This window comes from Lactuca serriola, chromosome 9, assembly GCF_051521515.1.
Source record: "Lactuca serriola cultivar US96UC23 chromosome 9, Lser_US96UC23_V15, whole genome shotgun sequence".
NCBI classification, from domain to species: Eukaryota; Viridiplantae; Streptophyta; class Magnoliopsida; order Asterales; family Asteraceae; genus Lactuca; species Lactuca serriola.
The window spans coordinates 194556449-194571978 of record NC_136416.1 but is presented as its reverse complement, the minus strand read 5'-3'; the positions used below and the strand labels follow the sequence as shown (position 1 = coordinate 194571978).

Genomic DNA, 15530 nt, shown 5'->3' with positions numbered 1-15530 from the left:
ATAATTAAAAAAATATATTATTGTGCATTTAAAAAGGTAGTAGGAATGAAACAAATAATGATTAGAAAGTAAAATACTGATGAAATGTATGTATGTCATGCATAAGAAATGATATTATTATTATTATTGTAAAAATAAAACAGGAAAGGAAAGGAAAGGAGACTGCTGACCTTAACATGTGTATTAGGAAACACAGAAGTGCACAATGTTTCGTGTGTCTCATCTGCATGTGTCTCATCTACAGGCTTTCTTCTTGGGACACTAAGAACAAAAGCAGCTTGGTCCCACGTTGCAGTGGTTGATGTTATCCTATATTCACCATCCCATCTTCTATGAATACCTTCACTTGGATACAAAAAGTACAACTCCACAACCTGAATCAATTCACATCAATCACTTATTAAATATGCATAAAAATACCAATCAAACCACCAACACTTTTGTTAAATCCAACAGTTTTCCTACCAGCAAGGTCATCCAATAAGGTAGTCTTACCTGCTCCACTATGTTATATTTGACTTCTATTTTTTGTTTTATTATATAACATGATACTGACTTGTGGTTATTTGTGTTGATGGTACAAAATTAGCCAACGTGGACCCAGCGTCAATGTTGATTTACAAGAATTAAGCACTTTCTTCAATGAAGAAACCAAAATTCATAAACTTGTGAGCAAAAATATCGAAACTTTAAGTGAAAATACATCAAAACCCAATTCTTCATCCCTTATTACTCACACTACAAAAAAGGACAAAAATATGGTTACAATGGTATGTCCTTTATTCATGTATATTTACGTATAACTTTTATATAATTATATCCATGTTCTTAAGCGCTTTTCATCTACTCCTTTTAGATAAAGCCTACATCAGAAATGAAACAACAAAAGCCAAAATTGAAGGCTCATGACTTTAATTATGTGAAGGCTAAAACAAAGGAAATTAAAATTTTACACATGAAGGAAAAAGAAAAGAAGGCACCTCAACCTGCTACTCCCATTGCACTTTCTGTGAGAAAAACTATAAAATCAGAAGTGAGTGTTAACATTTAACATTTTCTTTTACTATATTTATCACTTTCTCTTTTTTTCTTTTGACATAAAACTATTAAAATCGCATGGATGAATCATGAATATCTTATGTTAGGAATCAAGTATGAGTTTTGTGAAGGCAAAAGTATTCCTCTAAATAAAAGGTATCATTTTTTTGGATTCCATTCCAATTTTTTTTAATATTTTCTTTATATTTATAGGATTAAACAAACTACAATGACATCAAGTTTCAATAAGGGCTCTACAGGATTCACTTTTAGGAGCGATCAACGAGCAAAAAAAAGGAAAGAGGCCAGACAAGACAAGTGTCTGTTATGCTTTTTTTCCTTGAGATATTAGATTTAAATGATATATTTAAATGTTTATTTTTTTAATTTTTCAGGAAAAAAGGGTAGCTGACATGTGTCAACATTCATATTCTTCATATGGAGGACAAGGACAAGCCACATAGCCTCAACCTTCAACTTACCCTCAAAATCAAGGATATGGCCAGCAACAGCAGCAGCTTGATTAGTATGGTAAGCCCCTTGCCTACAACATGCCGCCACAGCAGCAGGGACCATATGGTCAGCCTTACGGACCACCTCCACCTCGTTAGCAGTAGCAGCAGTAGCCTTACCCTATGTCAATTGGGCCCACCCAACAACCTTACCCTCAGTATGGTACTACTGCCCCTGCTCCTGTTAATAATGATGGGTATAATCACCCTGGTGGTTACGCTCCTCCTCCGTCGGCTTCTAGGTATGGACAATAGGTGGCACCTGGTTATGCTCCTCCATTACACCATTACCACAACAATGAAAACATTAAATAATTAGAGAATTAAAGAAATAAATAATTAATTCTTACCAAAATCAAGAATAGTAGGGTATAATGTTCCATTTTCACCCTCATTAATATAGTCAAGCTCCTCAATGAAACGTACAGCCCATTCATCAACTAACCCAACAACATATGAAGAAAGGGTATAACGGTCATACATGAGAACTGAGTAAGAGCTATATATAGAGAAAGGGTAAAATGGTAAGACAAGATGAAAAGGTAAAAAGGAGCGTCTGAATAGTTAACTATTAAGAGGAGCTCTATTAACTATTAAGTGAAAAAGAAATAAGAAACAGGTAGTAAGATTAAAGAAAAAAATAAAGAATAATCACATTAAAAACCTCATCAACAAAGAGTGGGATAAATATGGTGAGCATTTTGGACCTGAGATCCACATGATCCGCCTCTTTAGTTCCCTCTATTGTCCAATCAAATCACCAAATTTCAATGTTCTTGATGCCAACTCCTTAAAATTTTAAAAAATAAATAAGACTAAGTAGTTTTTTTTTAATTTGTCAAACCCGAGAGAAGTAGTTCAGCAATCTCCACACCAACAAGGCTGAATGTCATATATATCCAGATGCAAATCTAATGTTTAAATACAATTACAACATAGTTCAAAGAAAAAAATTATAAAAAAACACTAGTTTGGCTGTGAGTTTTTTGATTACCTGAAGGAAGTATATAACTTCATTGACAATGAAATATGCAGGTCTGAGTTTATCAGCTGGAAGGCTTCTTGCCTGATATTCAGAGGCATGAACCAGATTTATTATTTATATCAACAAAAAAAACATTACAAAATTGTGACTAAAGATAATAAAAAAAGGATTACAGAGTTTCTTAATTGTGAATACCTGACGGTATATCTCAGCCCAGAATAACACGAGTGACATGTATGTTGAGAAAATAGAAAACTAGGAAAATCCAAATTAAAGAGCTCTTACTATGGAAAGGCATATGAATGTATAAGAATCAAATATACAGGGAGATAAAAGGTAAAGAAACTATGAAAATGAGTAGCAACCTTACATCCATTAACCACAAAATTCATCAAGTGGGAAACTTTTTGTGTTGTCCATCCGTATTTTGGTACTCTCAATTGAATGTGAATAAGTTGCACTTGTGTGTTTATTCAGACATGATTATAGTCTTATACACTTAAGCAACCAGAAATCATAAATTATATTTTAATCTGAAAAATAATTTAAAAAAAAACCAAAAATTATATTTTCCTATAATCTCCAGTTGATAGCCACACCAAAAATAGAAAACCCCCAAAAATTATCATACCCACAAAGCATATATAAACTAATTAATTCCAAATAGCTCAACTTCTAGCAACGATTAACACAATAAAGGATTACGTACTTGATAAGTAGCTCTGATCACAGGGACTGTTCATCTGGATCCCATTCAACTGATAGAAACTTGTAACACAAACCTTCCAAAATGAAATAATCCCAAAGAGTAAGACTAAAAGACTGTGGGATCAAACTAATCACTTATACTGAGAGACATTGTGTATTCACCTTCAAATGGAAGAGAAGAGAATAAATATAAGACTTCAACATATATGCAGAGAAACAAAAAGCTAGAAGATGAATTTAGGTGAAAACGGGTGAAAAATTGAAGCTCTAAAATGAACTACAACCAAAAGCTAACCATACCTCATGAACTGGAATCCAAATTCAAATCTAATTCTATAATTTTTGTTAGAAAAGACCCAAAAATCAAATGAAGGGGAACATATAATTGTCGTTCTTTCAAAGCCTGTAAAAGAAAAGATAATAAGGATGAATCATGTGGTGTTCAAGAGGAAGATGGAAACAAAACCCTAGAGCGAAACCACGAGCTGGTCGGACCGATTAAAAAGTAAGGAGGTGGAGGAGAACCGTAAGATAAATAGTAAAACCCACCTCCAAGTCTCTTTGTGGCGGTGGCTGGAGCTCCTGATAGAGGGTGACTCACCAAAGGGAATGATGCCTCAAACCAAGCAGGATGTGGCACAGTGGCAAATAGCTTTGGGGAAACGCTTGGAATTTTTTTACTTATTGATAGAGACGTTGGCATGAGAGAAGAATGCGGTGAAGTTAAGAAAGGCCACCCACCATTTTTTTATTGGATGAGGAAGGAGCTCATCGATGTGTTCCCTTTTGAAAAATACAAAGTAATCAATTTGTAGCACCAATTTTACCTTGAACATCTGATTTCTGATCTTCAACATGTGAATGGTTCAAAAGCGCTAGTTAGAAATTATAAGGATATGGCAGAAATTGAACTCCGAAATGGGAATGAGGGAGAAAACGAACTCCCATATGGGTTTCATTTTGAAAAACAGGTTCGTTGGAATGTTGGATAAATCAAACCAGGTTTTAGGGAGAATTTTTTGAGCCGATAACCTAAATAGTGAAGAGTGAATTTGGAATTAAGAGAAGTCATACCAAGTTATAAGGGAGAAATCAAACTAGTTTCTTCCTTATTTTGGGAGGACGGACCTGAAGAGATTGAGAAAAAAATCCCTAGTTGGATGATTTTATGGCGAGGAGGATGGACGCGGAGAAGTGATCCTATGCTCATCGGAGAAGAAGTAAGCCTGAAGTGAGATCGTCGATTGTTGCAGAGGCCTGGGAGAATCGATCTAGAATCGGAGAGCGTTTTGAATTTCCTTGAAAAAGCCCTAGGTAGAATGGTTGAAAAAGCCCTAGGAATTAGTGAATGAAGGGGGATACAGAGGAGAGATTGAAGAAGCGGGCACTTCAAAATTTTAGAATCTCAGAGGATTTCATTTTTTCCCTTCAAAAACGCGCGTTTGATAAAAAAAATATAAAGCGACATTTCTAGAGGACACACGTTTAAAACAAGTGCCCTCCGTGTTTGCATTTTTTTTTGTTTGACATTAATTTTAAGGCACGCAAAAAATGCGCGTCCCCTATCCTTCAAATTTTGGAAGACTGACATTATTTTTAAGGGCACACAAAAATGCGTATCGTAAATCAGCGAGGTCATTGTTTGCGCGTCATTAAAGGGTATTTTTCTTGTAGTATGTTGGAATGGTTCAACATAAGGGAATTCTATATATATTGCGTTCTCAAAAATTCGATTATGATTACGACATCCCTCTTCATAGTCGATTTTTGAAAACATGGCAAATAAAATATTGTAGCAAAAGACTGATCTAATATCATGTCTTTATGTGAGACATCATGAATCGTGTCCCATATGCTTCGGGTATAGGATCGATCACATGTGCTACAATATCTATCCGTTCTAAATTTTCAAAAATGCCTAGAGCATTAAGAGAAAAAAAAGAATAGAACCGGATATAACTGAAATGATTAAGCAATTGTCGAGAACAATTTGAGGTTTACCTAAGATTGGTTTCTCATGGACAGTTGGAAGTATGATGTTAAATTTTGGAAAGGGCCATATTGACATTTTCTGAAAAGAGGTAGCTCTTGTTCAGAAGTGATAGTCAAAATGGGAATATGGAAATCTTTTCCATATTGGGAGTTGGATTTTAAGAATGTATGAGAAAGTTAGAAACTTTTATCAAAGAAGGATATTCAAAGGAATGTACTTTGAATGTGAGACTTCGTTTCCATGGAATTGATCTCCACTGGAATACCTTTTTAATGTCTGTTGCCAGGTCTTTGTAACTTTTGTGCATAGTAATTGCAAGAGGATCAATGCATATGACTTTAAAATCTAACAGATTATAGTAAATGACAAGAATTTGATATTCTTACATTTACGGTAAGCTTTGGGATTGTGAAATGAGAATTATTGGAATCATGTTCAATTGATCTACTTCACAAAGTAAGGATCATAGACAAACATAGTTTGCATACTTTGAGTATGGCATAACTGTTGTTTAGAAAACATAGTGTACATGCTTGGAGCATGGGCCAACTATTGTTTTTAATTCAAGTGTTAAAATAAATCGAAATAGAATAATGTGTAATCAATATGGTGATGAATAAAGGTGTTTTATTTATATTCATAAGTGCTGAGACCATATTGTATTCAATTATTCTTGTGTTTCACCTTGCATGTTCTGAATTCCATAATAACTAGGTTATTCCTTCCGAATGACTAAGTTATTCAAACTTCCACTGTCGGTCATAAGTCGGAAGTAGGTATGAATTAAGACTGTCATGAATTGGGCTTGTAGATGACTAAAGGTGTTTAGCCATAGCAATGGTTGCTACAACATTCATGAGTGCTTATAAGTTCTGAGTATGGGAATAAACCTATGCTCACTTGCATCACTTCATGGAATTTATCTTGAGTGATCGTGAGACGGTAATATCATATAAGTCTTCAAACCTAGAGATATGAGTTGTTGCATAAGAGTTGGTTATGCATTGATTGTAGGAAAACGCATCAGTAACTTGATGTTATAAAACGTGCATTTGTGTATAATTCAACAAGTAGTAGAAACAAGTATATGAGTCAAAGTTTTTCTATTCCTTCTAGTCCTTGGAGGATTAGAAGCGATATCTGGTCCCCTCGATGACTTTTTTTGACCTATGTATCGGGCCCGGTCAGAACTAAGTTGATGTGTTCAATTAAGTTCTATGTCAAATAAATCGGGAATCGAGAAAAGAAACTGTTGGACAATAAGCAAGACATTGTTCCATGTATATGTCTGGCTGATATATAGAACAACGGATTATATGATCACTTATCTAAAATGGCGCTTCATAGTTCAACACAGTTTTGAGAGCTATGATTGTCGGTTGGTTCCTAAAGTCATATCTGCAAATATAGTTATTAGACTTATCCAAGTGGGAGACTGTTGGATAAAGTTTCTAAGTCCATAAGTTATTTGAGATGCACTTGACCCAACCCGACATGGTCCATTTGGGTTGCACTTCACCAGAACGATTTGGATAAACTTTTGAGAATAATATGTTTATGATTTGTTAATATATTATAAGTTGTAATATATTAATATGAAATCATAATATTTAATTAGTACTGATCATAAATTAATTTAGAATTAATTTGGTGATAAAAAAGGTGACTAATTAAATATGGGCTCTTGTATTTATATAAGTGTGGGCTAATACTCATTTGGAATGGGCTTGGCATGCATGGGAGTACATGCATAGTGCATGGAGCTTTTAAACCATGGATCCTTGGAAAGGAAGAGTCATGGGTATTAGGGTTTACATAGATGTAACCCTAATCCTCCGCAATATATAAAGGAGTCCTTGGCACTTGATTTGGCACTAGTTGTGTGTGTACAAGAGTGGTGGTCATTTCAAGAGTGTTCATTATTCTCTCAAGAGTTTTCCAATGTTTGTGGTGATTTGTGATTTCCATTTGAGGCATCCACACTATTGGTGCTAGGCTCTCAAACTCCAAGAAATCAGCCACTACTAAAAGGTATGTCATTCTACTAGTAATTTTATGATTCAAGCTCCCCATGCCATGCTAGTTAGGATGTAAACCTTGGAAATTCTTATTTGCATGTATTTTAGAGAAAAGATAGATCCAAGGTTTATAGAGTTGCATGTACACCATAGGAGTGTTAGAATGCTCAAAACCCAACACTTTCATCTATTGAGAGTCAACCAATCTAAGTCATATTAGTCTTACTTCATAATTGCTACAACAATTATATCCAACTATGAGCTTTTAGAATAATAAGATTATTCATGGATTAAACATGTTAATTCAGTTCACAATGAAGTTATAATCCAATTATAATTCATAATTCTCTATATTTATTTAGAAATCAAAATCGTATGTAGCACTTTACATTAAGATTTTATTCTAAGTAATGATCACATATACATTCTCTTAGTTCTTCTTAAGTACTCTTAGAATGTTCTCATAGTCGTCTAGTGACTTAACCATGTATTCAATCTTGTATCTCCTGATATGACATAAATGATGAGTTCTTTTTCCAAGCAAATTGAATATAAATCATTTCATCTAGGTCATTACTATGTGATAGGTCCTTTTAAGATAGATTGAAAAGGTGTTATTGGACAATGCCAAGAGTTTTCCAAAGGAATCTTTTATCTTGACCTCTTTCAAGAAATTGTTAATTCATGCAACAGAATTTAAAACTTTTAACATTCATATCTATCTATCACTATAGATTTTACATCCCAAGAATCGATCTTGTCATTCCTAAGTCTTTCATTTTAGAAATACTTTACGAGACAAGGTTAAACGAACCCGTATAGTCGAAATGTTTTTTCAAATGATTAAGTATGTCTCATTCATACAAGATTAGGAATATCACTATCCTCCTACTAGTACTTAGTAAACACATGTGTCCTTTTAATTTTTATCTAAAAGCAAACTGATGTGTTTGAAACCAACTAGTTTTAATCCTATGAACTTAGACACAAAATAAACACACGAAATGCAGTGTACCTATCGATTAGTAATATAGTTCAAGCAAATAGGGTATCGAACACAGGGAACAGTAAACAATTAAAATAAATGCTAATATTATCTAAATAAAACAAATAACAAAAAAAAGGGTTTTCTCTAGTTTTACGAGACTAGAAACTTAATTAGAATAACTAGCAACTAAAACAATTAATTACCAACTAAATTCAATAGTAAAGAGGACTTCTGTTTAGGTACGACTCATTTGTTCCCATGGATGATTTTAATGTATCGGATTAATTCTTCATTGGCTACCGATTAAGATAATTAGGTTCACGTTCGCTATTCCTAATTCTTAGAAAACAAATTAACTCAAGCAATGGCCAGTTGTCTAAATTAACGGGTTTCCTAGATTACTGATTCGGGTTAAGTAAGACTTGTAGTGGTTAACTAAATTGGCCCTTCAATTAACCTCTTGTCGATGTTCATCCAACAAGCTTACACGTTAACTTACCTATCTTCTAGTTAATTCTAGTTTCACGTTCGTTATTCCTAGACATACAACTATGTGGTCACAATAAATCATATGAAATTAATAACTAAGAGATGTTCATACAACTTAATTACTGATTTATTAACAGAAGAATAGTTATTGTCAACACATAAGGTTCTTTAACAAGCTTAACAAAACATAATTACCAATTAAAATTAATCCTACTCAAATAATCAATCCATGTTCATACAATTCATCTACCTAAACAGAAGTTATGAGTTTTAGCTCATGATTACAGCAGAAACAAGCTCAAAAACAAAATCAATTGGTAAAAACATAGTTCAAACAAGAGATTAGGTAAAGAGTAAACTTGATTTTGCCTTGATTCTCCTTAAAATTGAATGTAGGGTTGATTCTTCAGTTCCTCACGACCTAGCAGCACTTCCAATCGTTTCTCAGCCTCCTAGGGTTTCTCTCCATGCTAGGGTATCGATCTGAAAGTCCCTTTATATAGATTTCCACAAACCAGAGGCTACTCGGCGAGTCCGTCACTTAAAACCCGCGTACGGCAAGTCAGCGCATCCAGAATCGCGAAAGTTCGATACAACTCGCCGAGTAATCGACCCTACTCGCCGAGTACGTTTCGAATCAACATTTTCTCAAAACCCGAAAGTCGTTCGAAATTGTGTCTACTTTTAAGAACATTTTGAATCTCGTCAATCGGAGTTACGGTTCGTGATATATGGCCAAAACACTGACGAGGGGTCAAGCTGTCCAGCAACGTCCTTCTTTCTTCAAAATCCAAGATCCGAGCGTCCAATCGCCAATTCCGCTTCATTTTCCTTTCGAGCATGTAATTGTTGCTGATAAATGAAATTATAAACTAACTAAGCACCTTTTGTTCATTAAATGAGATAAAATCAACATAAAGTATAAAGATAATGCATGAATTTTATAACTAGATATGCTCATATCACAAACCTTTTATCTTTATATTAAAATGACTATTCCAACCGTGAGATGTTTGCTTTATATCCACAAGTGGATCTTAAGCCTTACACATTTGGTTACGATAACATGGATTAAGAAAACCTCCAGACTAAGCTATATAGACATCTCTTAGTAGATGTCTTATTAAGAAAAGTGGTCTTTCTTGAAATCTATTTTCTATAGCTCATTTTAAGAATATGAACTTATAATGAATAATATCCTTATTGATCTAATCTTAGCTACTTGTGAGAAGGTTTGATGATAGTCAATGTCATGAGTATGAAAAGGACCATAGTTAATGACATGAGTATGACAAAATTCTTTTATGACACGTCTTACTAAATGTGTATGATATCCATGTATATATATATATATATATATATATATATATATATATATATATATTCTTTCTAAAGGAATCTCTTACTCCTTCTAGCCTTGCTACAGAGAGGAAAATTAATCAAACCTATACATTATTATTATACATGAATTACATTTCAATTGTTCATGACTCTAAGTCATTCATCAAATTCAAGATTTGATATGACATATTGGCAATTGATGGGTTTGCTATAAACCTTCAAGAAGAACTCATCAATGAGAGACTTCACATTTCTTAAGTCAAAGATTATTTCTACCATTAATGAGAACAGTGTGTGTTTGTGAATAGCTATTATTCAAGTTCAACAATTCCTTGTTGAAACTAGTGCCAACAATTGCTACATTAGCCTATGGTTCTTGAGCTGCTTCAAGTTCCATGTGCCTCCCACTTTCTTTGTCACTAGAAGCTTTCTTTCTACTGACTTAACATTCAGAAGAATAAGAGAACTTATTTTTTGTGGGTTTGTATTAATAATCTAATATGCCCTTTTAGAATATTATACATATATGTATTTTATTGGTGTTTGTATTCAAGATACAATTAATAGTGATTAAGGTATAATCCCAAGAGCATAAAAGAAGATAATTTCTACCAATTAGAAAGTAAACTTTATCCAATAAAGTCTAATTTATCCTTCATTATCACTAAAATCTTGTGACATCCGGAAATTTAGGTCATAGACGGCGAACGACAAAATTGCAGTAAATCTCTTTATAATTTAACTCATTGAGTTTTAGTGCATTTAATATGAAATAATGAATTCATCTCAAATACTATATAATATCAAATGATACCTTACTTCCAAATATGTAAACTTTCAAACGAATCAAACAACTCAAATGTAACATCCCAAAATTTAAGACCAAAAATTTTGTTTTTAATTAAGTTACTTATAAAATAGTTTATTGAAAAACATCATCGATATCATACTAATCCATAAAAACCATAACCACATGTCTCAAAATTCATATCATCAATAGTAATAATGTCAGAGTAAAATCCCATGGATCTCAAAATGCGGAAATCGTGTCTGTGCGACGCGTTGCTACCGTGCCGACTCCTTCCCCTTCAACGAAGAGGTACTTGAAACCAAAACTAAAAACCATAAGCACAAAGCTTAGTGAGTTACCCCATCAAACCACATACCATACAAATCAAAAACTCTCAGACATATCTGGGTGCCCGACCTACCCTGCTGAGGATACCGGGGTCTTCAACCTACCCCACTGTCAGGCATATCTGGGTGCTTGACCTTCCCTCCGGTGTATCTCAACCGGTTACGGGGACTATTTCACCCTTATCACTACTACATAAAAACATAACATAACATAAACATATTGTCTAGTATATTTGGGGACTAGACTATCCCTTTGGCCCTATCGACCGGTAACCAAGGACTATTCCCCCTACTACCACTATCACATAACGTCATATCATGCTAGCACATAAAACATATCAGATAGTGGCTAACCAGACAATTATCACAAAGACTATTATCTTACAAACAACTCCTACTAGTGGGCCGACATTGTGGCCTTAGACCCACTTCTACTGGAAGGTAACTCACCTCAATGTCGTAAACTGTCTGAACTATCCTTGCTGCCAGAATCAACTCCTCTCAGATCCTACACATAACAATCTTCATTAATTACCATTTTCTAGTCAACTCAGGTCAAAGTCAAAGTCAACTCTAGATCAAAGTCAAAATCCAGTTGACTCAACTCGCCAAGTTGGCCCCACAACTCGTCGAGTTCCGAAATCATGAAAACGCCAAGACTTTGACCCTACTCGTCGAGCCTTACAAGGGCTCGCAGAGTTCTCCTTTAAACAAAGTCGGGACCTTCTACAACTGACTCACCGAGTTTATCCTTGAACTCGTCGAGTTCATCTTCATCTGAGTTAAGGTGTTTAGTCCTTGACTCGCCGAGTTCATCCTTGAACTCGTTGAGTGCATCTTCATTTGGTTGGGAAATTTCCTTGAACTCGCCGTGTTCGTCCTTGAACTCATCGAGTGCGTTGATCTTTAGGTCCATAATGGACCAACTGGCTGAGTCTTCTTCCAACCCAACATACTACACAATATCAGAAGGGTTTTGGGGGAAAATTGCAACCTGATTCGCCGAGTCACATAAACGACTCATCGAGTCCCTCTATGTCCAAAACTATTCAGTCGATTTCAGATGGTCCTAATGCATCCAAAACGTAGATCTGGCCTCCTAGGGTCCATATTACACGTAAAGCTACGGACTTGACGTTCATGCATGGGGTTTTTGGCTCAAAAGGCTCTAAAATGAGGTTTATATGATGCATGGGACTCCCATGGCCATAAAGTTGGCACCTTTATGCCATGGGAACCCTCAACGGTTCCAGATCTGAAGTCATACCCCTTTGGAACCACAAAATCCCAAAATGGCTCTACTAAGACTTAGAAAAGGTAGAAACTTTTCTTAACTAGAGATCTAAGAGACAGATGGTCAAGGTTGAAGATTTTTACCTTGAATGAGCTAGAAATGAAGCAAAATCTCTAGATCTACTTGCTCCATCTAGAACCACCAAGCTTCCACTTCCTCCTTCAAGCTTCAAACAACCACAAACACACAAAAATGGCTTAAGAACACTCCAAATGCTTTAGGGTTTCGTGTTAGGGATTTTCTGGATTGTGAGAGACAATGGAGGCTGAAGTGGGACAAGATAATGTGTTTAAATAGGGTGCAAATACTAAATATTATGGTTTCATCCAGGCAGATCTACTTGCCGAGTCAGGCTCTCAACTCGTCGAGTAGGTTACTTAAAACCCGCGTCCAAAGTCTAGTCTACTCGACGATTTGGGGCTCCAACTCGTCGAGTCCCACTGTAAAATATGCAATTATTTAAAATTAAAATACGTACCGGGAACCAGATGTTACATCAAGCTACAACACTGGTTAATGCGTCTGAAAAACTGAAATTTCATATTAAGTAGTTATGATGAAAGAAAACATTAAAACCTTATAATAAATCTTCCCCTATTTCCGAAAAATATAGAAAACATCCAATACAGAGTTCGTATGCGAAATATATGATAGTTTTAAGAAAACAGATAGTAAAACACTAGTTTTCTTTAATCGTTTAAAACTAAATCGATCCGTTGAGGCACTTGCACACCTCCGATGGAAATTCTGAGAGTGTTTTTGGACTCAGGCTATGGCCTAATATTTAATTTCATTATCAAAATATTTTTAGCAAAAATATTTGCAAAAGTCGAAAAATCAAGCGTTACGGGCTATTTAGACGCACAACTTTAAACGCAATTTCTCGGAGTTCCATAACTGAAAAACTAATCTGTTCGGGTTTTTGGAATCCTTGAATTAAACACTATTTAATGGCACTTTCGGAAAAAATTTCTCAACAGCGGGATCTTGATACACCAAAATGAGATGGTTTTGGGGCATTTAATGAGAGTGTGACCTCATGTGGACCCACATTTCTCGCCTAAGTGTAGAAGCTAGCCATTTCCTTCCTCTCTTGGCCTTACCCACGTGACCTTCTTATTCCTTCACCCTCTCCATGTTTACACTCTTCACCATAAGCTACCAAGCATGGTGAAGGGTATGGCTATTGTATGTGTGTGTGTGAGTTAGTTAGCTAGAAAAGTAGGTATATGCAACCTCATTTGACACACAAATCAGCAGATCAAATACCTCTCATTCTCTCCCTTCATATCTCTTTATTTCAACAACACCACCACCACTCCACCACCACCCTTATACCCCCAAGCAGTGGCGGAGCCAGGGTCAAAATAAAGGGGTGTCCCGAATTTTTTTGTGTAATATATAATAAAAAAAAGAAATTTAATTAAATATAAAGTTCAACTTCCATAAGAACGTTACGTTTTAAAGTTCACCTCTTCGATCTTTCATTTTACAAAACCGACTAATTACATTTCCAGTCTTAACATTCTCTAGTGCTTTCTTTTCTACACTACAAATCAAAACACCGTTCATAAAATCATCTCCTATTCTATTATGCAAATCGGTCTTCTAGAACTTCATTGCAGAAAAACACAATTCAACAGTTGCGGTTGTGACGGGCAAAACCAAAGCTAGTTTTAATAATCTATAAACCAAAGGAAAAGAGAGGTGCTTCCCGGATTCCACCAACAAACGAGAGAGGTCTACAATTCCCTTCAAGTTGAAAAATCTATCATCATGGAGCAAAGAGTGATAATAGATATCAAGTTACCCATTACGCTGTGCCCTTTCTGAATCGTCAAAATCATTTTTGTATATCTCGCTTAGCTTTAACAACTTTGCTTTATCAAAACTAGAAAATGAGTCACTAGGACTCAAAGCTGCCATGTTCTCCATCAACTCCGTGCCAACATCACTAAATCTATCCCCAAATTCTTGAATTTGCATATCTAAAATTGTGTTAAAAATCACAACTTCAAAATGATGTTGATTAGTCATATTGGTCCTACGCTTGCGTGGGGTAACATAATATTCCGTCATGTCCACAATTCCAATACTATGCTTTTCACAAAAAGCACATACCTTCGTCCAAATTTGTGGAAACCCATCTTTTCTAAAAGCTAGCAATGCTTTCTTTGTCCCTTTTACTAACGAAGCCGCTTCCAAAATATTTTGATCTTTTTTTTGAAGATGCTTTGATAAGGTATCCGCGAGGCATAGAATTTCCAACATCAAATGTAAAAGAAACATGAAATCAAGTGTATTGAAGTATGAAAAAAATACCCTTTTCTTGATTAAGGTTAGATAAAGTAGACCCCTCCTCTCTAACATATTTAAGTACCGCAACACATTCTGCAAACAAATTCACCAAACTTACAATGGTTCTCAAATGTGAACCCCATCTAGTATCTCTAGCTCGTACAAAAGAAATCTCTTCATTCAACCCTCTTCCAGGTTCAATTTCACCACTACCAATTTCAGGTGCCACTCTTTCTTTTTGCATCTCTCGTATCATATCTTTTCTCTTACAAGACCCACAAACGACAGTAACCACCAAAGCTAGTTGTTCAAAGAATTCATCAACATCATCATGTTTCTTTGCAACTGCCACTACCACTAATTGAAGTTGGTGTGCAAAACAATGTATATAATGTGCAAAATTGTTTTCATTTAAAATCAAAGATTTCAAACCGTTGAATGCACCACTCGTATTACTTGCTCCATCATAACCTTGTCCCCTCACCTATAAATTTAAAAAAACAAAAAAAAAACTATAAGAAATAAAAATAAAACTAATATCATAATAAAATTTAAAGGAATAAATATGTTATGATTTCTCACCTAAGCCATACTTAAGTTATTGTTGGAAAATACGGTATCAATGGCAGCTTTAAGATTCAAAGAAGATGAATCCAACACGTGAACAACTCCAATAAAATTTTCCTTTACAATCCCAAGTCTATCAATATATCTCAAAACTATTGCCAT

At 35.0% G+C, this 15530-nt stretch overlaps 1 protein-coding gene across 1 annotated transcript; it reads right to left on the bottom strand.

The window, feature by feature from the left end:
* Positions 1-14111: 14111 nt before the first annotated feature.
* LOC145076425 (uncharacterized) lies at positions 14112-15530 on the bottom strand. Its single transcript, XM_079022303.1, has 4 exons — positions 15417-15530; positions 14965-15285; positions 14314-14894; positions 14112-14271 (listed from the first exon to the last, which is right to left on the bottom strand). The coding sequence occupies exons 1-4, from the start codon at positions 15528-15530 to the stop codon at positions 14112-14114; spliced, it is 1176 nt and encodes a 391-aa protein (XP_078878429.1).